Source organism: Engystomops pustulosus, chromosome 1 (assembly GCF_040894005.1).
Source record: "Engystomops pustulosus chromosome 1, aEngPut4.maternal, whole genome shotgun sequence".
NCBI classification, from domain to species: Eukaryota; Metazoa; Chordata; class Amphibia; order Anura; family Leptodactylidae; genus Engystomops; species Engystomops pustulosus.
In genome coordinates this window covers 177,989,466-178,016,825 of record NC_092411.1, presented here as the reverse complement: position 1 = coordinate 178,016,825, position 27,360 = coordinate 177,989,466, and the positions used below count along the sequence as shown (strand labels likewise).

At 41.1% G+C, this 27,360-nt stretch overlaps 1 protein-coding gene across 1 annotated transcript; it reads left to right on the top strand.

Moving 5' to 3' along the window:
• The first annotated feature begins 1,207 nt into the window (after nucleotides 1-1,207).
• On the top strand, nucleotides 1,208-26,850 carry POLR2B (RNA polymerase II subunit B). Its single transcript, XM_072113988.1, has 25 exons — nucleotides 1,208-1,387; nucleotides 1,470-1,542; nucleotides 2,771-2,921; nucleotides 3,644-3,756; nucleotides 7,575-7,794; nucleotides 9,591-9,749; nucleotides 10,520-10,684; nucleotides 10,840-11,036; nucleotides 11,909-12,028; nucleotides 12,206-12,392; nucleotides 13,085-13,228; nucleotides 13,809-13,948; nucleotides 14,147-14,258; nucleotides 16,123-16,277; nucleotides 16,380-16,578; nucleotides 16,822-16,990; nucleotides 19,825-19,921; nucleotides 21,249-21,343; nucleotides 21,657-21,907; nucleotides 22,022-22,111; nucleotides 22,356-22,463; nucleotides 22,550-22,663; nucleotides 25,432-25,592; nucleotides 25,916-26,111; nucleotides 26,488-26,850. The coding sequence occupies exons 1-25, from the start codon at nucleotides 1,369-1,371 to the stop codon at nucleotides 26,575-26,577; spliced, it is 3,525 nt and encodes a 1,174-aa protein (XP_071970089.1). The 5' UTR covers nucleotides 1,208-1,368; the 3' UTR covers nucleotides 26,578-26,850.
• The last annotated feature ends 510 nt before the right edge of the window (nucleotides 26,851-27,360 follow it).

Sequence of the window (27,360 nt, the reverse complement as noted above, 5' to 3'; positions counted from 1 at the left end):
CTGCAGCTTTAGTGTTAGATGATGATATGCAGGAGCGTAGCAGCGGGTGAGCATGTGGTGGTGAGTTGTGCTGGGGTAAATGGCTGGCCTTCTCTTTATCCTCCTGGCCTACTTTTGCCGAGGTCTGGCTCCCCACTGGTGGTGTCTTCCTCTTCGCAGCTCACCTGGTGTCTCCCACGAGGCCGCTGCGGACCTCGTGTTAGGCCTTAAAAAGGCGGTGCCCGTTCTCTTTGGCACCCCGCTTGTCAGTGCGGGGTGCTGGTTCAGCAATCAGGCGCTTGTTGTGGTGGGCCGGGGGGATAATGTGGGTCCCCGTTCTTTGCAGGCGGCGTTGAGGCGGTAAGCGGCCGGGTCTCCAAGATGGCCGACCACCAGGAGGGAGCCGACGATGTCTCGCAATGGTGTGGCGATGGTGTGGCAGCTCCGGCTCATTGGGGCTTACCTCTCTGATGCTGTGGGAGAGGTTTGGTGAGCTGAAAAACACTTGGGGTGCCAAGCAGGGTTCTGTATTAGGCAGCCAGAGCGGAGCCGAGGTAAAACGCGGCAATGCTCGATGCCCTGCCCCCGGAAAAACATCTGTCTATACGTCTGTCTGAAAATTAGAAAACGGCAGCACTCCAATTAGTAAAAATAAAGTGGTGTTTATACGTCTGTCTGTCTATCTGTATGTCTATCTATCTATACGTCACAAGCAAAGGCCAAAATGTCACCTGTTATGGAATAAAAGGTCCACCAAAATTTGGTGATTGTAAACGTGATGGTGCAGGCCTTTATCGGAAATACATACATACATAATTACACACACACACTCAGCTTCATATTTATAATTTATGTAAAATAAGTTCTGTTCTGGTGTTGTTCTTTGATGACTTCTAAGGGTAACAACTTTTTGACATTTGCCATGTTAAGAAATTATCTCTAAACTGTGTGTAAATTGTGTATCTGTTATAGGATTATCAAGCTACCATATGTGTCTACTCACTAAAAAAACATTTGGAAAGTCTGCCAACCACACACAAGCATTTCTACATACTACAGAATGTGAGGGAGTGAATAACATTTTGAGTTCTAATTCTATCATGAAGGTTAGGTAAGAAACTGAATTCACTGAGGACTTTTTTCATATTTCACCACTAGGAGGCACTTAAACCGCCGCATTGTGATGGTTTACTGAAATGTTTGGTTTCCAGGTTAAAGGATTTGACACAGGTAGGCGGAGCTAGATTGACCCGGAAACGGAAACGTGTCTAGTCCCACTGCAGTCTCCAATCTTGGCGGCTGTGTTGTGCTGATTGTTGCGACTCGTGCGCCGTCCCAGGAATCTTTCTAGTTTTCTCATCCCCCGGTGCACAGCCGTAAGCCGCCATTATGTACGACGCGGATGAAGGTAAGCGGGTGGCAATGGGTGACATAGATATAGGCCTTTTATGTACTAAGTACTAACAGAGACACTATACTCTCCCTGCTAGATATGCAGTATGATGAGGATGATGATGAGATCACTCCCGATCTATGGCAGGAGGCTTGTTGGATTGTCATAAGGTAAGCTTAGAATAGGAAGCGTCATTCTCTTTTCCCCAAACCTTGTCAAATCAATGATCTACGCCTGCTAACACACAGGGGGAGTTGGAACTAAGGTAGACATGCAGCAAAGCAAAGGTTATAAATAAAAAGTTATTCATCCTACCGAGATAGAAGGCTTTGTGATCTAGCCATATTATGGCAGCAGATCCTGTTAGCACTTGGATCTAGCACTCTAGTTAATAAACTAGAAGCATCATAGGGATCTGAGGTTTTGTAAATTAGCTAAGACTTAAGCCTTTTTCTGTTATCATCTTTACACATTGCATTGGGTTGCAAGGGATGGCTAATAATAATCTTTATATACTTGTTTCAAATTCTGCAGCACTTTACAACTCATAGGAGACATATACTAATAGTGCCCTGCTTGCAAGAACTTACAGTTGGAGGATTAGAGGAAATTTACCATTTGTTTTCAGTTGAACCAAACATACCCTGATAATGCTGTAGCAAAACCCTTTGGTTCAGGGATTAAACCAGTTGTTTCTGTATCGGTGTAGCTACAGCATTCTCAAAGTATGTTTGCTTCATAATGCAAATGGTAGATTTCCTTTAAGGGGTGAAACGCGGTATAAGAGTATAATTGTCCACCCATTCTTTATACTAGTACAGGGAGTTCAGAGTGCCTACTTATTGATCAGATGTTATATCTCCATATAGAAGCTGCTTATTTGATGGTTCAACTTGGTTGATTACTTGATGTTTGCACGGTGGCTTATCACAATACATAAAAAAACCATCATTAGGATAAATCTTTGCTATGAGAGCAATGTCATCTGGTGTTGAATCCACTTGGCTTTTACTACATATAATTTATTGGGGAGTGGTTAATAGGAACACTTGGCAGTAACACTAGAAAAGCATATTGTCGGTTGTGGGGATTTATCAGAAGTGTTTGGAAGCAAAACTCTAGTTTCTCAGAGGTCAGGTTTAAATTTTTAAACTGCTGTGGGAGAATGAAAGCTGTGCTCTGGTTCGTGGAGCAATTAGTTTTGCTTTAAGAAAGTTCTGATAATTCTCCCCCAGTAGGTGTCTCAATAGTGGTTCACCACCAACATTATGGCAGTATAAATATGAATGGCTTTCATGGGGCAAACATTTTATAAATGTGTTGCTTTTAAAATAAGTGGGTTTGTTAGTTTACATGTCAGAAAGGTAGCATTTTTTTGTCTTTCTTGTTTTTCTTTAGCTCTTATTTTGATGAGAAGGGTTTGGTGCGACAACAGCTTGACTCCTTTGATGAATTCATTCAAATGTCTGTTCAGAGAATTGTGGAGGATGCCCCACCAATAGATCTACAAGCTGAAGCTCAGCACACCTCAGGAGAAGTGGAAGAACCGGTAAGATTTTGTAATAAAAACCTTATGAAATGGAATAAAATAACATATAATATCTAGCAAACTGCTGTTTATGGGATAGCAACATCCACAGCACTGATTTACAAAAGATGAATCTGGAAGCAGGCAGCTCTGTCTGTTATGTAGATGCTCTGTGTGCTTATTGCTAGCTCCATCTCACTCTCCATGGAAGCTGAATATGCAAGAAGCCTGCCCTACTGTACTACTACGAACATGTCTGCTTCTGCCTCCATTCTATGTGTAGCAAATGCTCTATGCTGATAATCTGCATAGCCACACTCAACAGTAACATTAAATTTGAGTCACCGATAAAGCTAGCAGAAACTGCTGCGCTGTACAATAAAAACGCCAGACCGCGCTGTGAGCCATAGGCCATGCTTCAGTCATCGCCACTTCATGAATGCGCCCAACCGCTTTCAGCGCGTTCTGGCATTCCTATTGTACAGTGCGGCAGTGTCTGCTAGCGACATTGGAGGTTTCTGATAAAGCTATCAGTGTAACACTGCTGCATCTGCTATAGCACTAGGAGCTGCTTACTTTAGTAAGGAGCTCCTGGTGCCTTTTATATGGATGCAGGTCCTCTTTAAGAATAATTTTTCAAAAATATACATCCCAAATAGTTCACAAGCTTCACTGTAGCCTGCTATGTAATGGCATCACAATAATAGCATTGTTAAAAATGCATTTTCTCTATATTTTTACAGCCAAGATACCTTCTAAAGTTTGAGCAAATCTACCTTTCAAAACCTACGCACTGGGAGAGAGATGGAGCTCCTTCACCAATGATGCCAAATGAAGCCAGACTTAGGAATTTAACGTAAGAAAATTTTCTGTGTTTTTGAGTAATAGACATATTATGGTATGATAGCAATGTGGACATTTTCTCTTTTACTAGTAATACAGCACTAGCTTTAACCCTAACCCTAGCTTTAACCCTAACCCTAGCTTTAACCCTAACCCTAGCTTTAACCCTAACCCTAGCTTTAACCCTAACCCTAGCTTTAACCCTAACCCTAGCTTTAACCCTAACCCTAGCTTTAACCCTAACCCTAGCTTTAACCCTAACCCTAGCTTTAACCCTAACCCTAGCTTTAACCCTAACCCTAGCTTTAACCCTAACCCTAGCTTTAACCCTAACCCTAGCTTTAACCCTAACCCTAGCTTTAACCCTAACCCTAGCTTTAACCCTAACCCTAGCTTTAACCCTAACCCTAGCTTTAACCCTAACCCTAGCTTTAACCCTAACCCTAGCTTTAACCCTAACCCTAGCTTTAACCCTAACCCTAGCTTTAACCCTAACCCTAGCTTTAACCCTAACCCTAGCTTTAACCCTAACCCTAGCTTTAACCCTAACCCTAGCTTTAACCCTAACCCTAGCTTTAACCCCTAACCCTAGCTTTAACCCTAACCCTAGCTTTAACCCTAACCCTAGCTTTAACCCTAACCCTAGCTTTAACCCTAACCCTAGCTTTAACCCCAACCCTAGCTTTAACCCTAACCCTAGCTTTAACCCCAACCCTAGCTTTAACCCCAACCCTAGCTTTAACCCCAACCCTAGCTTTAACCCCAACCCTAGCTTTAACCCCAACCCTAGCTTTAACCCAACCCTAGCTTTAACCCCAACCCTAGCTTTAACCCCAACCCTAGCTTTAACCCCAACCCTAGCTTTAACCCCAACCCTAGCTTTAACCCCAACCCTAGCTTTAACCCCAACCCTAGCTTTAACCCCAACCCTAGCTTTAACCCCAACCCTAGCTTTAACCCCAACCCTAGCTTTAACCCCAACCCTAGCTTTAACCCCAACCCTAGCTTTAACCCCAACCCTAGCTTTAACCCCAACCCTAGCTTTAACCCCAACCCTAGCTTTAACCCCAACCCTAGCTTTAACCCCAACCCTAGCTTTAACCCCAACCCTAGCTTTAACCCCAACCCTAGCTTTAACCCCAACCCTAGCTTTAACCCCAACCCTAGCTTTAACCCCAACCCTAGCTTTAACCCCAACCCTAGCTTTAACCCCAACCCTAGCTTTAACCCCAACCCTAGCTTTAACCCCAACCCTAGCTTTAACCCCAACCCTAGCTTTAACCCCAACCCTAGCTTTAACCCCAACCCTAGCTTTAACCCCAACCCTAGCTTTAACCCCAACCCTAGCTTTAACCCCAACCCTAGCTTTAACCCCAACCCTAGCTTTAACCCCAACCCTAGCTTTAACCCCAACCCTAGCTTTAACCCCAACCCTAGCTTTAACCCCAACCCTAGCTTTAACCCCAACCCTAGCTTTAACCCCAACCCTAGCTTTAACCCCAACCCTAGCTTTAACCCCAACCCTAGCTTTAACCCCAACCCTAGCTTTAACCCCAACCCTAGCTTTAACCCCAACCCTAGCTTTAACCCCAACCCTAGCTTTAACCCCAACCCTAGCTTTAACCCCAACCCTAGCTTTAACCCCAACCCTAGCTTTAACCCCAACCCTAGCTTTAACCCCAACCCTAGCTTTAACCCCAACCCTAGCTTTAACCCCAACCCTAGCTTTAACCCCAACCCTAGCTTTAACCCCAACCCTAGCTTTAACCCCAACCCTAGCTTTAACCCCAACCCTAGCTTTAACCCCAACCCTAGCTTTAACCCCAACCCTAGCTTTAACCCCAACCCTAGCTTTAACCCCAACCCTAGCTTTAACCCCAACCCTAGCTTTAACCCCAACCCTAGCTTTAACCCCAACCCTAGCTTTAACCCCAACCCTAGCTTTAACCCCAACCCTAGCTTTAACCCCAACCCTAGCTTTAACCCCAACCCTAGCTTTAACCCCAACCCTAGCTTTAACCCCAACCCTAGCTTTAACCCCAACCCTAGCTTTAACCCCAACCCTAGCTTTAACCCCAACCCTAGCTTTAACCCCAACCCTAGCTTTAACCCCAACCCTAGCTTTAACCCCAACCCTAGCTTTAACCCCAACCCTAGCTTTAACCCCAACCCTAGCTTTAACCCCAACCCTAGCTTTAACCCCAACCCTAGCTTTAACCCCAACCCTAGCTTTAACCCCAACCCTAGCTTTAACCCCAACCCTAGCTTTAACCCCAACCCTAGCTTTAACCCCAACCCTAGCTTTAACCCCAACCCTAGCTTTAACCCCAACCCTAGCTTTAACCCCAACCCTAGCTTTAACCCCAACCCTAGCTTTAACCCCAACTAGACTTAACCCTACTAACCCTAGCTTTAACCCCAACCCTAGCTTTAACCCCAACCCTAGCTTTAACCCCAACCCTAGCTTTAACCCCAACCCTAGCTTTAACCCCAACCCTAGCTTTAACCCCAACCCTAGCTTTAACCCCAACCCTAGCTTTAACCCCAACCCTAGCTTTAACCCCAACCCTAGCTTTAACCCCAACCCTAGCTTTAACCCCAACCCTAGCTTTAACCCCAACCCTAGCTTTAACCCCAACCCTAGCTTTAACCCCAACCCTAGCTTTAACCCCAACCCTAGCTTTAACCCCAACCCTAGCTTTAACCCCAACCCTAGCTTTAACCCCAACCCTAGCTTTAACCCCAACCCTAGCTTTAACCCCAACCCTAGCTTTAACCCCAACCCTAGCTTTAACCCCAACCCTAGCTTTAACCCCAACCCTAGCTTTAACCCCAACCCTAGCTTTAACCCCAACCCTAGCTTTAACCCCAACCCTAGCTTTAACCCCAACCCTAGCTTTAACCCCAACCCTAGCTTTAACCCCAACCCTAGCTTTAACCCCAACCCTAGCTTTAACCCCAACCCTAGCTTTAACCCCAACCCTAGCTTTAACCCCAACCCTAGCTTTAACCCCAACCCTAGCTTTAACCCCAACCCTAGCTTTAACCCCAACCCTAGCTTTAACCCCAACCCTAGCTTTAACCCCAACCCTAGCTTTAACCCCAACCCTAGCTTTAACCCCAACCCTAGCTTTAACCCCAACCCTAGCTTTAACCCCAACCCTAGCTTTAACCCCAACCCTAGCTTTAACCCCAACCCTAGCTTTAACCCCAACCCTAGCTTTAACCCCAACCCTAGCTTTAACCCCAACCCTAGCTTTAACCCCAACCCTAGCTTTAACCCCAACCCTAGCTTTAACCCCAACCCTAGCTTTAACCCCAACCCTAGCTTTAACCCCAACCCTAGCTTTAACCCCAACCCTAGCTTTAACCCCAACCCTAGCTTTAACCCCAACCCTAGCTTTAACCCCAACCCTAGCTTTAACCCCAACCCTAGCTTTAACCCCAACCCTAGCTTTAACCCCAACCCTAGCTTTAACCCCAACCCTAGCTTTAACCCCAACCCTAGCTTTAACCCCAACCCTAGCTTTAACCCCAACCCTAGCTTTAACCCCAACCCTAGCTTTAACCCCAACCCCAGCTTTAACCCCAACCCCAGCTTTAACCCCAACCCCAGCTTTAACCCCAACCCCAGCTTTAACCCCAACCCCAGCTTTAACCCCAACCCCAGCTTTAACCCCAACCCCAGCTTTAACCCCAACCCCAGCTTTAACCCCAACCCCAGCTTTAACCCCAACCCCAGCTTTAACCCCAACCCCAGCTTTAACCCCAACCCTAGCTTTAACCCCAACCCCATTTTTTGTGTACATCATTATTCTCTTTGTGTTTTAGGTATTCCGCCCCTCTATATGTTGATATTACAAAAACTGTTGTAAAAGAAGGTGAAGAACAGATTCAGACTCAGCATCAAAAGACATTTATTGGAAAGATCCCCATAATGTTGCGGTCAACATACTGCCTTTTGAATGGTCTGACAGATCGTGATCTTTGTGAGTTGAATGAATGCCCACTGGATCCTGGAGGTTACTTCATTATCAATGGATCTGAGAAGGTATTGAGCATTCTTTTTTTTCTTTCTTTTTTTTTTTCACCAATGCTGTAATTATTCTACACCTTGACTGTGTATTGTATGAATTTACTTATTTTAGGGCGGATTCACATTGCTGTTGCCCGCCGTACCGTAGCACGGTGAGCGCTGCTCACTCCTGCCCCTCTTCACAGAGGGATATTGCCCATTGCTGTCTATGGGGGACATATATCGGCTGTATATACGTCATTCTTATATATGTCCCCCATACAGCAGTATGAGTATAGCCTTATGGGTATGCAGACTTTCTACCTTAGTCTAAGCCGAGGTACCTAACTTAAACACAAAACTTGGAAAAACTATTGACTCAAGTATAAGCCTAGAGGGGGAAATGCATTGGTCACAGCCTCCATTCAGTATATAGCTAGCTCGTCCCCCCCAGTATATATCCAGTCATTGCATCTTTAGTATAAAGCCAGCAAGCCAGCTATCTCCCTGCCCCCAGTATAAAGCCAGCTATCTCCCTGCCCCCATTATATAGCCGGCCGGCTCCCTGCCCCCCGGTATATGGCCGGCCGGCCGGCTCCCTGCCCCCCGGTATATGGCCGGCCGGCCGGCTCCCTGCCCCCCGGTATATGGCCGGCCGGCCGGCTCCCTGCCCCCCGGTATATGGCCGGCCGGCCGGCTCCCTGCCCCCCGGTATATGGCCGGCCGGCCGGTTCCCTGCCCCCCGGTATATGGCCTTTTAATGGTACTAGTGCTTTGTTTATATTCTATATCTATTCATCTTATGTTTGGGTGTAACTTTAGGATCTACCACTGTTTGTCACATTTGGGATCTCAATAGCTGGTCACCAAGTATTAATCTTTGAGGTCCACAAAGTGTGTGTCATCCAGCATACTACTGCAGAACTGAATGTTTTAAAGGGAACCTGTCACCTTGTTGCAAAAGCCCATTACAGCTGCATTGCAAATATTTATTTGTATAACAATATAGGTGTGTGTTTTAAGTTACCTTGCACCCTGACAGAATTCTTTGTTTAGTCCCACGGATTGGGTTTTGGTTTGGATTCATTTAAAAAACATGTGATTTGTCTGTGCTGCAGACTGCTCAGCTCTTGGCCCCACCTTTGTGCTCCTGTACAGCTCCTCACACTCCCACTGATGTCAGCTCACCAGGCTGTGAGCTCTGTGAAGGAGCATGATGGAGGAGCTGTACAGGAGCACAAACATTTATAAGGCATGAACCTCCATTACCACAGTATCCTCTGAGGAAGCCTGCTAGACACATCCGCTGCGGCACAGACAAGTGACATGTTTTTTTAAATGCATCCAAACAAAAGCCCAACCCCTGGAAAAACACAGAGCATTCTGTCAGGGTGCAAGGTAAGATATAACACACAATTCCATTATAATGCAATATGCATAATGTGCTTTCAAAGGGCTTTTTTTTTTTTTGCAATTTGTAGACGTATTTTGTCCTATCGTGTGATATGCACCCATGTATTTCTGGGTTTGACGCGCTTTCGGTCTATATTTTCATACTTTTCGTCTTTTCCTGTGATTGGGCCGCACCAGGGCAGACAAACAGTTATAAGGCATGAACCTCCTTTACCACAGTATCCTCTGAGGAAGCCTGCTAGACAGGCGATACGCATGGGGGTGAATCCTCTACGCTCGATGGTTTTATTACTATAGAACTGTGGCAGAGTATATATTTTTGGAAGTTTTGTGCTTGTTGAACCTGACCTTTACTATTTATTATCTTTACATTTATAATGTTTTTATAAATATTCTAACTGTATTTTCTCTCCTTTTAGGTCTTAATTGCACAAGAAAAAATGGCTACGAACACAGTATATGTGTTTGCAAAAAAAGATTCCAAGTATGCATACACAGCAGAATGTAGATCTTGTCTGGAAAACTCATCAAGGCCAACAAGTTCCATATGGGTCAGCATGCTGGCAAGAGGAGGCCAGGTATACTACATCTGATATCTCTGTACTCTGTATTTTAGCAGCTTTATAACAAAGTTGGGTATGAGATTCCTAAATTATATTGTAAATTAGGTAACACATTTTGTGTTTATTATGAGTTTTGGCTATTTGCACAGTGATGTTTACTTTTATTAAATTAGATGTGATATTTATGGGGCTCCTTATTAGTGCTAATAAACTTCCAATATGCAGCCATGACTGGTAACAATACCCTGTGATCCATACTTTCTTGGTCAGTCTGTGAATCCCTGATGGTGCAATGACCTTTTTCACTAACCGACCGCAGTGCCAGGACTTTGTGCATCATATTGATATTTGGTGTCCCTGCAAAAAAATGCAGAACTTATAGTTTTATAATATTATTTTCTGGTTTGTGCACTGTATTTGTAGTCTGCTCTGTGGACTGTTATTGTACAAATGTAATATTTGGTTTCTGGGGTGGACTCTTGTGTTGTACTTTGGTTGTTGGTGCAGTTTACTAGTGCAGCCCTTGGACCGATAAAGGCACTCCCAGTCTTTTATAATGATGCTATCTATATTTTTGAACTCTGCTTTAATATTTAAAGTGGTTTTCTCACAAAGTAAGTTGTGCTCTAGCCACAGGTCCTATCCTATCAGTGATGGGATCCCCATGTATTACGAGAATGGGGGTCAGGTGTACCCCCAGAGATTACCAGAGCAGCCGGATAGGGCCTAACTTTTTTCTTCTGGAAAACCGCTTTAGTGGGTTATAATTGTCTTTATTTTATCAGGGTGCAAAGAAAAGTGCCATTGGCCAACGTATTGTTGCAACCTTGCCTTATATCAAACAAGAAGTGCCCATCATCATTGTGTTTCGTGCTCTGGGATTTGTGTCCGATAGAGACATTTTGGAACATATCATCTATGATTTTGAAGATCCTGAAATGATGGAAATGGTAAGTAGGAGATACTTTGCCTATGCGGTTTATGTGTAGAATTATCTCAAAATGACATTTTATCTTTGTGGCAGACTTTGCTGTACATTCAGACAAATTCCTTTACATAACAATATATCCCTGTGTGAGTTTTTTACTACATTTATATTTTACAGGTTAAGCCTTCCCTTGATGAAGCCTTTGTTATTCAAGAACAGAATGTTGCTCTGAACTTCATAGGATCAAGAGGTGCAAAACCTGGTGTCACCAAAGAAAAAAGAATTAAATATGCCAAGGAAGTTCTTCAGAAAGAAATGCTTCCTCACGTTGGTGTCAGTGATTTCTGCGAGACCAAAAAAGCCTATTTTTTGGGGTAAGGTTTGCGTATTTATGTTTATGTTTGTATTTTATGTTTGATAAATGTTCATGGTGATTTTTAGTACTGAAAACATTACTACAATGGCCCTACGTTTTCTCAGCCAAACTCAAAAGTAAATGCATAAGAAGGGAGATGTATCACACTTCACTTCCTTTATTTCTTAATTTGCTCTATTATTTGCTTTAGTCTATTACTCTATTGTACCAGTTATGCATCAGCAACCTTCACGTCGAACTATTAGGCACTTATGCTAAAGCACCTAAATGCCATCCTTGTAGTAGAGTCTGCTTTTAATATTCAATATTCATACAGACTTTATTCTTTGTGCACAGCAATTTATTTGGATGTTGAGGAGGTCTAATATTTAATAAAAAATGCTCTAGTAAGCAGCTCCTTGCACTACCCCAGTATTATCAGTGTTAAACTGCTAGCTTTATTGGAACATACCAATAAAGCTAGCGAACACTGCACTGCCATAGACTTGGAACGCCGGACTACAGTTTACATGAGTGGCTGGTACGTGGAGGAGGTGACCAGTTTAACACTAATACTGGAGTGGTGCTAGGAGCTGCTTACATTAGTAAGCAGCAACTAGAGTGTTGTTTTTTTTTTTTCAATAGAGTGAAAGGTCCTCTTTAAGTGCAAATGTCACAGCTTTAGGCTTATAAATTATAAATGTAAGTGATGTTGTCTGAGACTGATGTCCTGCTACATTGTGCAATAAACATTGCAATAGGTATTGCACAAATCTGTGTATGAATCCTTTGTCCTCCACACAACCAGTGATATACATACTGTCATTGTTTGTAGACATAATGCATAATATTGAGGTCAGCAGTCCTTAAAATTTTTTTTTTGTATTTAAGGTACATGGTTCACAGGTTGCTTCTTGCAGCCCTCGGAAGGCGAGAGCTAGATGACAGAGATCATTATGGAAACAAAAGGCTGGATCTTGCAGGGCCACTACTTGCATTCCTATTCAGAGGGTAATTTTCTATTTTTTTTTTTTTTTTGTGATGTTTTTTAATCTCTAAAAATAAATTATATATGTGTGTGTGCGTGTTTATATATATAATATATGTGATATATACATATATTATACATTTATATACTATACATCTATGTATTTAATATAATATTTAATTTTTTTTTTTTTTTTGTAGAATGTTTAAGAACTTGTTGAAAGAAGTAAGGATATATGCCCAGAAGTTCATTGATAGAGGGAAAGATTTTAACTTGGAGCTGGCAATTAAGACTCGTATAATTTCAGATGGGCTAAAATACTCTTTGGCAACTGGTAATTGGGGAGACCAGAAGAAAGCTCATCAAGCTAGGGCTGGTGTGTCTCAGGTAAGTCCGCATTTATATTGGTTATATTTGGTGTTTACATTGCTTTTTTGAAAAGCAATACATCAACTGAGTGCAGGAGATTTGCCTTGTGAAATAGCTGTTAACATTCCTGTTAACATTGTGTTAACACTGCTTTGTAAACGCATGCATTCACATTGAGATAACGGTTTAATTTTGTAGATGCAAATGTATTTGCAAATCTCCTCTCCTTGGATGTTGTATTGCATTTTAAAACAATGTAAATAATGTAAATGCCATGTGTGAACACATATAGAGGTCAGAATGCTCATTTCAGGTTGACCATGCCGCCTCAGGGGAAAGGGTAAAAATGGAATAAATTAGGCAAAAAATATAACCTGTATATACACTTTAAAAGGTAGGATATGTAGTAAAAAAAAGTTAATTGTGATATCACCTGTGGTGCAGTATAGTTGGTGTAGTGTGTAGTCTTGTCTCTGGAAACTTTTGTTACAAGTGTAAAATCACAGGTGAGGAAAAGGCTTAAAAGCTTTTGTGCCTTCTTTTGTGACATCTCATGTCTCTGGTGTCTTAGCAACTCCCAAAAATATGAAAATACTGTACTTAAACATTCCCTTTTCTAATCTCCAGAAATTTGTTGTTGCTCTTATATACACTCTATTTTTAGCACAATTTAAAATGAAACCTTATTTAAGTTTTCTGTAACCTTATAGGTGTTGAACCGACTGACTTTTGCATCAACGCTTTCTCATTTGCGGAGGTTGAATTCTCCTATTGGTAGAGATGGTAAACTTGCTAAGCCAAGGCAATTGCATAACACTCTTTGGGGAATGGTGTGTCCTGCGGAGACTCCAGAGGTAAAGTATATAGAACTAAGTTTAAAAAGGCAACAACAGTACAAAAGAAAAGATAGGATGTATTCCTTAAAGTTTAATTCTTATCGCTGACCTTTTGGATAGTTTGGATAACAACCTGATTGGTAGATATCTGACTCAATCGACCCCCAATAATCACGAGAAAGGACCCCCTGCAGATTGCGGGCAAAGAGATCCTATTCTCACAAACTGAATGAAGTGAGAATTGGTAGAAGGTTGAACATGCATTTCTGCTGTAACAATTCTTTAGGGTTCCACTATTGATGCATTTGACTAATTTGTTTCAACTTTTATGTGGACTCTGTCAATATTAATGAACAAAAGTTAGTACTCTTGCATAATGATATTACGCAATATTGATTTTGTATATATGTCAACAGGATTATTCGTGTTTTTCTACACTGGATTCAATGTTTGGCAATTTTTATGAATTGGTGCAATTTTGGAATATTATGTATTTGCGTTTGAACATTTTATTGGATCTTTTTCTGGTTGCTTTGTAGTAATTGTAATTGCTATAGCATTTTTCCACATAATGATTGTACCACTTGTAATTTTACAGGGTCATGCTGTAGGACTTGTGAAAAATTTGGCTCTGATGGCATATATTTCTGTTGGGTCCCAGCCTTCCCCAATTCTGGAGTTTTTGGAGGAATGGAGTATGGAAAATCTTGAAGAAATATCCCCAGCAGCGATTGCAGAGTAAGTGTAACTGTAACAGGTTTCTCCTGTAAATGTGCAGGATATTTAAAAAAAAAAAAAAGCATCTGTACCTAAAAGGCCCCTAAAGAAATAAAGAAGGCATCAATGGACTTGTAATGGGGAAATCGATCCTATAGGTATATAGTAGCCATTTTTGTTTCTAAACATTAAAATTGTATTTTTTTTTTTTTTTTTCAGTGCCACAAAAATATTTGTTAATGGGTGTTGGGTTGGCATACACAAGGATCCAGAACAACTGATGAATACTCTTCGAAAATTGCGTCGTCAGATGGACATCATTGTCTCTGAGGTATCTTTTTTTTTTTTTTTTTTTTCTGCTGTGCAAAAATGTACATTATTGATTTACACTGCAAAAATGTACATTATTGATTGCTATAACATGAGCCTTATTACGCTCTACATAGGAGAAGGTGAATTAAGCATAATCACCCCCAAAAACAGTCAAAAAATGGGTAGAGACAGTTCACCCCTCTTTTTGTGTATTAACAAAGCTAATATTCTTCTTTATTCAATAGAGGACAGCATGCACATACAGATAGACCAAATGAAACCCACGTTTAGGCGTCGAAACGCGTTGATCGTTTGTATGTGCATGTTGTCCTCTATTGAATAAAGAAGAATATTAGCTTTTGTTAGATGTGAAGTATATTTGCTGAACATATACTACAGACTTTCTTTTTCCAGAAAAGTCTGGCTTGTTTGCTGGACAGAATGAGGATAAGTATGGTGCTGAGTGTTGGTGATCCAATGTGGTGTTTTATTAAGTTGAAATAGAAGGGAGAAGTAACATGGGAGGCTTGACGTCTAGTGATGTCATTGGCTGAATTGCCCAATCAAAAGCTACCATGGCTCTGAGTGACAGAATAGTAATAGGATAAACTGTTAGCTTGCATACAGGTGATGCAGTTAGAAAATCTGACAGGGAAGAGAATGGAGATGTTGTGAAATGGAACACCATCTAACAACTACAAAGTGTTTTGAGAAACTGTTTAAAAAAAAAGGAAGGACTATTATTCTGCACAGATCACTACTCTTATTTCTTCCCCAAAAGAAAGGACCACTTGTATCATTAAATGTTGCCATTTGTAACTTTAATCCAATACATCATCTATCCCAATAAAAGGCTAGCATATTAGAGCCAGAGGAGCTGGGCAGATTGATGTAGATTTCACACAGATTTGTAGGATTAAATCTCAATTTATATGTTTCTTCTCTCTGCTTGAAACTATTGATGAGTCATCAACAGGAAGTGGTGCTAACTGTGATTGACAACAGCCCGTGTAAAGTGTAAATCTGCTTGGCTCCCTCTGGTCTGACATGCTGCCCCAAATCTGAGCCATATGAGTCTGGTTCCCTTTGTTTGGATAATCTGATGGTCCAAGAAAGGTGCTGAATATTTTCAATATAATTACCTATCTGTTGATTATCATTTATCTTTACATGTTTAACTTCTTAACGCTCTTTGACATACTTATATGAACATCAAGCTATTAAGGATGTAAAAAGATGGCTCACAGATGAGTCATCTCGTACATGCCTGGTGAGCAATGATCCTTACCTATCATGATAGGCTGCGACAGATCTCTCTTGATAACCAGTCCCGTGTGTTACAAGCGGTGACAGATCGGCTCCAATACTGCCATCCACTGAAATATAGTAGTTCAAATACCCTATAGGGTCAAACAAAAAGTTTTTTAAGTTTTTTTTTTTTTTTTTAAACCTCAAAGTTCAAATTTCTACAGAATTGATATACAAATAAACAAATAAAATTATGAGCCTGTCAGAATTACCACTTTTTTACCGTTATCAATAAATACAATTTTGAAATAATACGGGATCAAAAGGTTTACCAGTCCCAAAGACAGTAGCAATGAAAACATCATTACATAGTTCAAAAAATTATGCCTTACACAAGTCTATACACCAAAGTATGCAAACGTTATTGGTGTCAGAATATGGTGAAATAAAGACATTTTTTTTTTTTTTTTTGTACCAAAGGTTTTGTGAACACAGGCTGCAGCTGACTTTATAAACTTTGTCAGAATGCTAACCAAGGCATTTTTAAAATCAGCAACGCATAGGCTATTGGAACCTGCTAGTTCATTTTCCAGAAAGGGATAGCATGTACTTACATTTCACCTTACAATTTTCAGGTGTCCATGATCAGAGACATAAGAGAGCGAGAGATAAGAATCTACACAGATGCTGGCAGGATATGCAGACCTCTATTGATTGTGGAAAAGCAAAAGTTGCTGCTGAAGAGGAGACATATTGACCAGCTAAAAGAGAGGGAATACAATAATTACAGGTCAGAAGATTCGTTAGTTCCTGGAGAATCGCACATTTTGGTGGAAGAATAATGTAAAAGTTTATCCTGGACATAAAATGCTTTAATTTCCTCTTTGTACAGTTGGCAGGACCTTGTAGCAAGTGGAGTGGTGGAATATATTGATACCCTGGAAGAGGAGACTGTTATGCTTGCGATGACACCAGATGATTTGCAAGAGAAGGGTGTGGCATATTGTTCAACTTATACACACTGTGAAATTCACCCTTCTATGATCCTAGGAGTCTGTGCATCCATTATACCTTTCCCTGATCATAACCAGGTATTGTTTTAAGCCTTCTAGTTGTGTGTGTGTGTGTGTCTGTTTTTCCTTCCTAGTGAATACAAAACAGATATTATTCCTTTGCACGGGAAATGCTGTATTATGGAAACAAGTATCTGTAAGGAATGGCATTGAAATCTTTTTGAAATGAACATTTGGTTAAATGGGCGGATAGAAATATTGTTGACTAGTTATGAATTATTCTGATGCTGAAAATTTCTAACAATCATTATTTCTCTGCAGTCACCTAGGAACACATATCAGTCTGCTATGGGTAAACAAGCCATGGGTGTCTACATCACAAATTTCCATGTGAGAATGGATACATTGGCTCATGTATTGTATTATCCCCAAAAACCACTGGTGACTACACGGTCTATGGAGTACTTGAGATTCAGAGAATTACCTGCTGGTAAGGTACTAAATGTTTGAGTTATAAATCATTAAATGAAAATTAAAATAGAACATATTGAGTAATTTGAATTACAAGTCACTTTTATTTGGGTTCAGAAATGCTGGTATAGTATTTAGCATTTTCAATGTGATTCACTTTTCTTAATATAATGTTTATCTATATTCAAGTAATTGCTAACTTTGCCAACATTACCAATTGTGTTTGGTATCAGAGGAAAGTACTTGTGTAACCACCTTCTTTGGTTCTCCTCCAAATCAACGTTATTCATTTAAACCTCTGCTAAATTGTAGAAGCTTGCTAAGATCCCATACAGCATAAAATAGACAGAGACCTGTAGTAAAATGAAGACTATAAAATGAACAATTTGTTATTTCTCCTTTGCACACACTGTACTGTTACTTTATGCAAAGATTTAACTGTTAACTACTCTTAAACCCATCAAGAATGTTTCAAATGTTTTGTTTCTGCCTTTCTCTTTTTATTTACTCTCCATCTTCTTAGGCCTCATGCACATGAAAAGAGTTTATGGCCGGATCACGGTCCCCATAGACATATAGGGTACTGGGACTGTGTACGGAAAAATATAGGACATGTCGCCAGAGATTGCAAAAACGATGACCCCACCCCAAAAAACCACCATGTGTATAAATACGCTTGTTGGTTTTCTGCCGGCTGGGTGCTAGGCTGCCGTCGTGAGCTGCCCAGGATCGCAGCTCGCGTGCACACGATATAGTGCTGCCCTCTCCTCTCTTGCCAAGCCATCTTGCGGATCCGATGGAAAGTCATGTGACCGGAGCTCAGGACACATGATTTTCTACAACGGCCGCGGGCTGGAGCAGCGAGTCGCTCTGCCCATCCCCTTGGCTTTGTGCGATCGTGCATACAGAGCCATGAACAAGATTGAGCTGTCTGTGAAAGCCCAATCCTATAGTCACAGCAGCCCCTGTATAAAGTGAGAGGCTGCAGGGAAGGTGCTATATGTATCCTCTCTGCAGGTCTCTGTATACAGATCTATGATAACAGTGATCCAATGGGCTGTTACCATTAGAACACTATTATCTGTGATCTATTTATAAGATTAGCAAGGAACGAATGCACCCTTGTAAAAAAAAATGTAATTAAAAAAACTCCCAAAAAGTTACATTAAAAGTAAAAAATAAACGGCTTTAAAAAAAAGCGTTTTGCCCTCAGTCCCCCAAAAATGAAATAAATTTAGCTGTGTCAGCCCCAGCTGACCACACTCTGTAGGGGTTTGGGGCAGGCATCGGCCCACTCTATGGTGTGGGGGGGGGGGGAGGGGGGTTGTCGTCTGCTTGCTCTTCAGGTGGTGCGTCTCTGGCCGGCGTCAGGCTAGGCCTGCTCTGTGGGTGGGGGTGGAGGGTCTGGGGCTGGCGTCGGCCCCAAATAGCACTATAATTGTTTTGTAACAATTTTATTTATAAATAGACGTCTATAAAAATATTCATCCCTCATCTTTCCTGCAACCGACTCGATGAGTTTTGTAGAAAAATTTTACCTCCCGGTAGCACCTAGCACCATTAAATAGTCTGTGCATTTAACCGCAGTTGCATTTTGCTTATCTATGTTTGTGGGCTTTATTTTTATGTACAGGCAGTCCTCAAGTTACATACAAGATAGGTTTTGTAGGTTTGTTCTTAAGTTGAGTTAGTATGTAAGTCGGAACCGTATACTTTATTTTTGTAACCCCAGTCAAAATCTTCTTGGTCTCTGTGACAATTGGAATTTAAAAACATTGGGTTTTCCTAAGAACCAGGATTAACAATAAATCTTAATTACAGGCCCCAGTGATAACTGTTAAAGCTGTTTATTGTAGCCTAGAACTAAAGTACAGTAAATTACCAAAATCCAGAGGTCTGTTTGTAACTAGGGGTCGTATGTAAGTCAGGTGTTCTTAAAGGACACCTGTCATCAGGTCTCTGCCACCAGTCCTGTCACCTCTACCTGTTGGAGCAGCTCACTAGGATGCCATCCCAGCCTTTATCTAGTTATTTCATACATTAATCATTATAAAATCATCATTTCTTCATTATGTAAATGAGGCTGGTCACATGGTCAGAGGCAGTGATGTCACCCCTGTGCCTCCCACTCATGAATAGAGTGGACAGCTTGAATATGCTAATGCTTCATTGGACATTTCACAGGTCATTTGCATACAGCTTTAGGACCTCATTGCTTAGGTTTACAGGCATGTAGAGGGACAATGAAGGGATAGGGGCAATGCTCTCTAATGGCAGTTTATGAAAATATATTTAGTTTAGGGGGGTTATTTTGCCTTTAAAGGAAACCTACCACTTGTAGTGGCAGGTTTCCGATAGCAATACCGGGCACCAGCTCAGGGTGAGCTGGTGCCGGAGCTTATTTTAGTTAGTGTTTTAAACCGCGGTATCGCGGTTTAAAACACTTTTTAAACGTTCTAGCCGGCGCAGGCAGGTACGCGCTCGGCGCTTACCGTGCGCCCGGCTACATAGGAAGTGAATGAGAGCCGCGTGCACGGTAAGCGCCGAGCGCCGGTTTAAAACACTAACTAAAATAAGCTCCGGCACCAGCTCACCCTGAGCTGGTGCCCGGTATTTCCATCGGAAACCTGCCACTACAAGTGGTAGGTTTCCTTTAAGTAGCCTGTATTTCACTATTGGTACAACTGTTGGACATTTTCTTTATTCTTTGGCTCACTGTGACGATGGACATACCAAAGTCGTTATGTAGTTTTTAGTTTTAGTACCTTTAAAAGAAATATTTTAACTCCTTTCTGTGTTGCATTACAATTACAGAATGCAAGCCATAATCTATTTTATTTTTCAAAATTCCAGGCATTAATTCCATTGTGGCTATTGCCTCTTATACTGGATACAATCAGGAGGATTCTGTTATCATGAACCGCTCTGCTGTGGACCGAGGATTTTTCAGGTATTTTGAATTGGTTTCAAAATTTGAAAATACACAAATATAAATAACTTGTGAAAGGCTTTATTCACACCTTAATTTAGACACGTTCAGTGTATACACCAGGAAACCTCTCATGTCCATAGACACACTTCCTGCTGGAAAGATCAGTATACACTCAGAGAGGCTATGGGGGACAAAGGTAACTCTATTAGATCAATCCCTGGCCTCCATATAAGAGCAGTTACGTCACTCGGGAGACACACAGGACTTCTGCAGCAGCTGATCACTGAATCTGAGGACTTCGGGCAATGGAGTCGGTGACAATGTTGGTGGAGTCGTGATAAAATGGACTGACTGACTTTACAAACATATAGTAAATGATAAAAATTTGGAAATTGGCGTTAAATGCCGGTTATATTTTTGATCTAAGGATTTGGGCCATTAGTGAACAACATTTATAGGTACAAGGGCAACATTGTCATACTGCTCAACTTTAAGGGGCCACAACACTAACCATAACACCCCCCCCCCCCCCAACCAACCAACCAACCAAAATATTATAAATGCCCCCCAGCAACCAAATGCTCTGGTTCTTGACCTTAAAGCATGCAACCATTTAAAGGAGAGGATCAAGGAGCAGCTGAGAACTTCTAAGCTGCAGTCACCACTACCCAACCTCCTGCAGGAATGAACACTTGAATCAGTTATGAAAGAGCTCATTGGACTTGGGCTGCACCAAAATGGTCACTGACCCGACTCCACAGCCCTGTTTTCCTGGTCACTGTAGCAGTGCTTGAGATAAATGTGGGCATTCTTTCCCAGTGCCTTATTCCTTTAATCTATAGCAGAGGAGCTTCATTACTGGGCATGTACATACAGTGCAGCACACATGCATCTCACAAGCCGTGCCAACAGCCCACATGCAGCCTGTGCAGTTATGGAACATTGGTCAAGGGCATGACCCAGAGCAGAGAGCCTGCAGGAGAGGACCCAGAAGTGGTAAGTACATGTCAGCTGTACTGTACTGCTCTTGGCCCAGTTCTGTTACGGGTCCTGATGTCGCAACATACAACTACTATGGAACCCACAGCGGCACATGCACAACAGAAGAAGCTGCAGTGTGGTACAGGAGAAAGAGGAGGATAAGTAACACACTTTCACTGGCGGTCATATGCTAGCTGCTGTTCATACGGCAACCTTATGGGCACTGTAAACGTGTATAGGGCCTAACAATGTACTCTTTCACTGATTTGTTGCCTACTTACATGCTCTGTTCTGAGATTTCTACTTCATTAAAATAAACATGTTATTAAAAATTGGTCACCTTTCACTTCAACTTGTTTTGCAGATCTGTTTTCTATCGCTCTTACAAGGAACAAGAGTCTAAAAAAGGATTTGATCAAGAAGAGGTTTTTGAGAAACCTACCCGTGAGACGTGCCAGGGTAATCAGAGAATTATTTCTCTGTTTATTATACTTATTGTCTAAAACATTTTAGTGAGAAGCTTATTCCCCCTATTTTTCAGGATTTTTATTTTATAGTATTATTATGGCTAATTTTTTGTAGGATGAGTTAAGGTATTTTTCAAAGCCTGTCACTATGTATCCACTTTATGGTCATCTTCAGACCTACAGATCCGGTTGTTGGCAGACCTCCTTTAATATTTGTAATATGTGTATAATACTATTTAAACACTAGGAAAAGTATGTACTTTCTAGAAGAAGAAAAATTAATTCCTGTACTCAACTGTCTATAGGCATGAGACACGCCATCTACGACAAGTTGGATGATGATGGGTTGATTGCTCCTGGTGTCAGAGTGTCCGGAGATGATGTAATCATTGGAAAAACAGTGACCTTGCCGGAAAACGATGATGAGCTAGATAGTACAAATCGACGTTACACAAAGCGAGATTGTAGCACATTTTTGCGTACAAGTGAAACGGGCATTGTGGATCAAGTCATGGTTACTCTTAACCAGGAGGGTTATAAGTTCTGCAAAATCAGAGTAAGCACAATAGTACTAACACTTATAGTTTACTGCCTCAAGTTATTGAAAAAATTAAATTCTGTGGCTAGTTTAATAAATATATTTTTACCATGTTTTTTTTTCCCATCCTAGGTTCGCTCCGTGCGTATTCCTCAAATTGGAGACAAGTTTGCCAGCCGACATGGGCAGAAAGGAACCTGCGGCATTCAGTACAGGCAGGAGGTAGTTTGATTTTGTTTTTTGTGACAAGTACAGAACTTAATATTTGAATCTTCATTCTACACAACTGGCTTTGTTAGGTGCATGCCTTCATGCGTTTGTGTCCAACAATGTTATTTGAGATTTGTAATCGGACAAAATTTTAATCATAAAATGATAAAATTATGTTTTTTTATATCTATGAACACAACAAACTACAAAAGTCATTTTAAGATTACTTGTAGTAATTTATTTTTTTTTATTTCAGGACATGCCTTTTACTTGTGAAGGTATTACACCAGATATTATAATCAATCCTCATGCCATCCCTTCTCGCATGACTATTGGTCACTTGATCGAATGTCTTCAAGGGAAGGTAAAGAATAAATTTGATATTGTCAAAGCTATCATTTAATTTCTGATCATTTATTTTATTTTTACACACTTATCTTTAAATTGTAGGTATCGGCAAACAAGGGAGAAATTGGTGATGCAACCCCATTTAATGATGCAGTCAATGTGCAGAAGATTTCTAATTTATTATCTGACTATGGATATCATCTTAGAGGAAATGAGGTACCAGGAACGTTATTTTTAACACCCACCCTCCCCTTCCCCACAAATATACAATATCATTGTCTAGGATACACAATTTTGTAATTGGTGTTCTCAGCTTATATCTGTCTTCACTTCCAGCACAGCTCCTTCCATCACCACATCATCACTATGGAGGGGGGGTTTATGGCTGTCACAAAGTCATAGGCCCTTAAAGAAAATTCACCACATGGCTCTGGCTGAAATGACCTGAGAACACCACCCACCAGGCTCTGTACTACTGATCCCAGGAAATAGTTTGGTTAGGGACCAAAAAAAAACAATGCTGATGTCACAAAAAGGATTTTTTTTGTGACCAGGTTCATTTTGCGCACCTCTGATTAATTATGCACACCTCCATGTTTGTTCTGGCATTCCTCCTGGTGCTGAGAGACGGTGACATCACTCTGCTCTCAGCACTTCACGCATGCTTCGCCACTTAATCTTGTGCAGCCATATGTATATTTGTGTGTGTGTATATATGACACCGGCTCTCTGCATCGTGAGGATGACAAGGACAAACATGGAGGTGTACATAATTATTAGAGGTGCGCAGAATTGGCCTGGTGACTTAAGAGTGCCAGAACCTCATTTGAATATATTATAAAATCATTTTTATGACTTGACTATTGGTTTTTGTCCCTAACCAAACTATGTGCTGGGATCAGTAATACAGAGCCCGGAGCATGGTGTGCTCAGGTCATTTTCAGCCTTGGTCAAGCGGTAGATTTCCTTTTAAGGTGATTCTCGTAGGATTATCTTTAGATAATGAGGCCAATCAATTCAGAAATCGGGCCCAAAAGTCAAACTCCTGGAGAGCGCGGTACTGGGTTTGGCAGAAAGGAGGACAACATTTTTTCAAAATCACACTCTTTCAAAATGCCTGTAGCGGAGGGCAGCTCCAGCTCATGTGACTGAATTCAGCACCTGATTCTGTGCATCGGTAGTCAGCACACAACCCATCCTGCAAAGTGAAATACAAATTGTATCAACCTGTAATTGACCGATATGGATACTCTGGGGTGGGTGGAACACAACTCCGCAATACCTTCCTCAGCTAGGGTTGGGAAACGACCTTTCCATAGAGTCAACTTCTCTATCCCCTTAACAACCAGGCCCGTTTTTGCTTTTCATTTTTCATTACTAATATTCAAAACTCTATAACTTTTATAGCTTTTAAGAGCTGTATGAGGTCTTGTTTTCTGCGTAGCAAATTTAATTTTGTAATGATTGTATTACATTTTCCATGTCTTGTACTGGGAAGCAGGGAAAAAAGATTTCAAATGCAGCAGAATTGGTAAAAATTGCATTTGCACCATTTTCTTGTGGGCTTGGTTCGTACGGCTTTCCCTGTACGCCCCAAATGACATCACAGGGTTACTAAATTGATATAGGTTTTAATGTATTTTAATACGGTTTAAAAATCTAAAACGTTCTGTACAAAAAAAAATCATAATTTCGCCATCTTCTGGCACTGATATCTTTTTCATACTTCGTTGTATGGAGCTGTGTGTCTTTTTTTTTTTTTTTTTTTTGCAAGATGAGATGTTTTCATTGCAAGCATTTTGAGGATTGTATGGCCTTTTGATCACTTTTTATGTTGCAAAATGGCAAAAAAAAGTGGGGTGTCGAACATTTGGGCGATATTTTCTGTCAGGAGGATCACCACCAGGAATAACCATTTTTATATTATGATCGGGAATTCGAAGACAGGCCATAATGTGGATAGGTTCATGTAGTGCTGCAGGCGAGTAGTGGTTGGTTCAGCACCCAGTGACCCAGGTATCTGATCATGCCAGCCATATAGTAGTCATAAAAGTCAGACAGCGCCATGCCTGCCTCATCTTTTGGGCGATGTGGAGTCGACTGACTCAGCTTAGCTCTCAATGTGCCCCATATACATACCCCAGTTAGTGAATTGAGCTCTTGAAATTTTTTTTTTGAGATCAGAACTGCCACATATTCTAGCACATATAGGGGGCTGTGTGTAGTGGCAGTGTATTACTCTCTGCACTGCAACTTGTCATCTCGGGGCCTGTGTTTGCAATTGGTTTCCTGCAATTGCCCAGGGCCTCAAAGGGACCCCTGCCACTGTTGTAGGAAATATCCCTGGGTGTGCCAGAACAGGCTACTCCAAAGTGGGAAATGGATGGAACGCAGAGATGTACTCTCCACTGACTACCTTCAGCACCTGTACCTTCTTTGATGAAGTCTCTTTTGCTGCAAAATATGTATCTGTCTAGTGTATGTATCTGTCCTGTAGAGCTGTAGTGGTGATATTGGTAATATTGACATTTTATAATGTAGTCTTATCACTATAATGGTATTTATGTTGTAAAGTTGTTACTCATCGTGCATCACTATTATTTGGCACTTGTGCTGAGGTATTATTGGTAATATTTGGTTAAATTACAGTATTGGCACTATTGTGATCAGTGGCCTTTGGTTTGCAGTTTGAACACTTGGTTTCCAAAAGGTATGCTATCACTGCTTTGGGGTCCTATCCTAGGGGGCCTGAAAAACAACTGCAAAAATATTTTTTTATAAAAATAATCCCCCCCTACTTTCTGTAAAACCTATAAATAAAATCGTTAACATGGTAGGTATCCCTGCGTCCCCCAAGAAGGGTTATTCTACTCTGTAAAGACATACACCAGTGGCAAAATATTCATTTGTGAGTGGAACCTAATATGTTGATGCATATTACAGTGCTATGTCTAAATTTATGGTTTGCTCTTCCTTATACATAGGTTTTATATAATGGCTTCACAGGACGGAAAATCACATCACAGATCTTCATTGGACCTACTTATTATCAGAGATTGAAGCACATGGTGGATGATAAAATTCATTCCCGTGCAAGAGGTCCAATTCAGATTCTTAACAGACAGCCTATGGAAGGCAGATCACGGTAAGTGTTCAAATCATGTTAGGAAAAAACACAGGGTACATTCATACAGCTGTATGCCCGAACGGCGGGCATACCGCTGTGCGCTGGAGAGGAAGAGGAGGTGACCCCTCCATAGAAAACGGTGCGGACACAGCCGCACACCGAAAGAAGGAGCGGCATGGCCGCTTATACGTACGTCCCCCCCCAATGGCCATGTGAATGAGGCCTTAGTCAGGAACTTTATTTAGATGTTTACATGAATGCCATGCAATATAAAATGCTGCGAATACATGCTGACTGAAAGGCTCTTCTATTATCATGGTCATAATCTTGCCTTTTAATAGTGATGGAGGCCTCCGATTTGGAGAAATGGAACGTGATTGTCAGATTGCACACGGAGCTGCACAGTTTCTGAGGGAAAGATTATTTGAAGCTTCTGATCCCTACCAAGTTCATGTCTGCAATCTCTGTGGTTTGATGGCTATAGCAAACACCAGAACTCACACCTATGAATGCAGAGGATGCAGAAACAAAACACAAGTAAGTTGCATTTGGTATATTCTGCAGTCAGTTTAAAGTTTGACATTTCTTAGATCCACTTGAACATATGAGCAGAACTTCTGAAACTGCTGTATAAAGGTTTCTGTTATTTCATATTTTATTTACATCAGATGTGGTCAAACACACTGAATGTATGCAAATCTTTGTTACAGCTTCTCTGTGTAGTCCAAGACTGGTTTTGGATGCACAAATAACTGGTTTTAACACCTTCCTGACCTTTTAACAGGTTTAATCATGTTATATTTATGTTATGCAAATGTTGTGTTGAAAAGTAGGTGATGAGGTAATGGACATGGATAAAATGTTTGAATAATTCAATGGATTATCCTGTTATCTTGTTTTCCTTCCCTTTCAGATATCCTTGGTACGGATGCCATATGCCTGTAAACTACTTTTCCAGGAGTTGATGTCCATGAGCATAGCTCCACGGATGATGACAACATAGTATATTTGTGTGCAGCTTATTATATGTAAAAATAATAAATAAATAAAAAAATGTGCTTTTTATTTTGGAACTTTTAGTTGTAATATGTCACAGCAGTTTTCATAATACTGTACAAGCCTCATACCTGTAAAATCAGTTGCATATTTAGTTTTCTAGTTATTTACTTTTAACATTTGTTTCTTGAGGAAGTTTAATTACGTATGTTTATTACATATGATTCGCACTTCCTCTATAAAGTTTAACTGATGAAATAAATACAACTTTTTGAATAAATATTTGTGTGTTCAGTGTTTCCCCTTTTTGAGCATATTTGTAGAGTCCTGATTATTATAATTCACCAAATACATGTAACCTTATTATTACTGGAGCATTGCCTCCCACTAACCACACTTCGGCCTTAATGCGCAACTTGGGGTTTTTTTTCTTTACAGATGAATTGCTCTTTGGGTGAATAAATAACTTGTATCTATTATCTTGATTGCCTATTTGCAGCAGTTTCTTTTATTTTCCTCCTCAGTTTAGCCTATTCCTGCAGTAGTCATGTCTCCTGGGTGTGCTGGTTTCTCCTCTATTTCCATAGAGTAAAATCTATGGTTTCCCCTAGCGTCCCCCATGACGGCCCCACATGGAGGATGACCCTTGACCCTGCAGGGACAGGAAGCGGAGAGGTTAAAACACCCCCCCCTGCATCCACATACCAGTGGCTTCCTGTCCCTACACGGGCAGGGAGTGGAGAGTACTCCTCCGGTCTCCGCCATGTGGGACTGTATGGGGGAGTTTTTG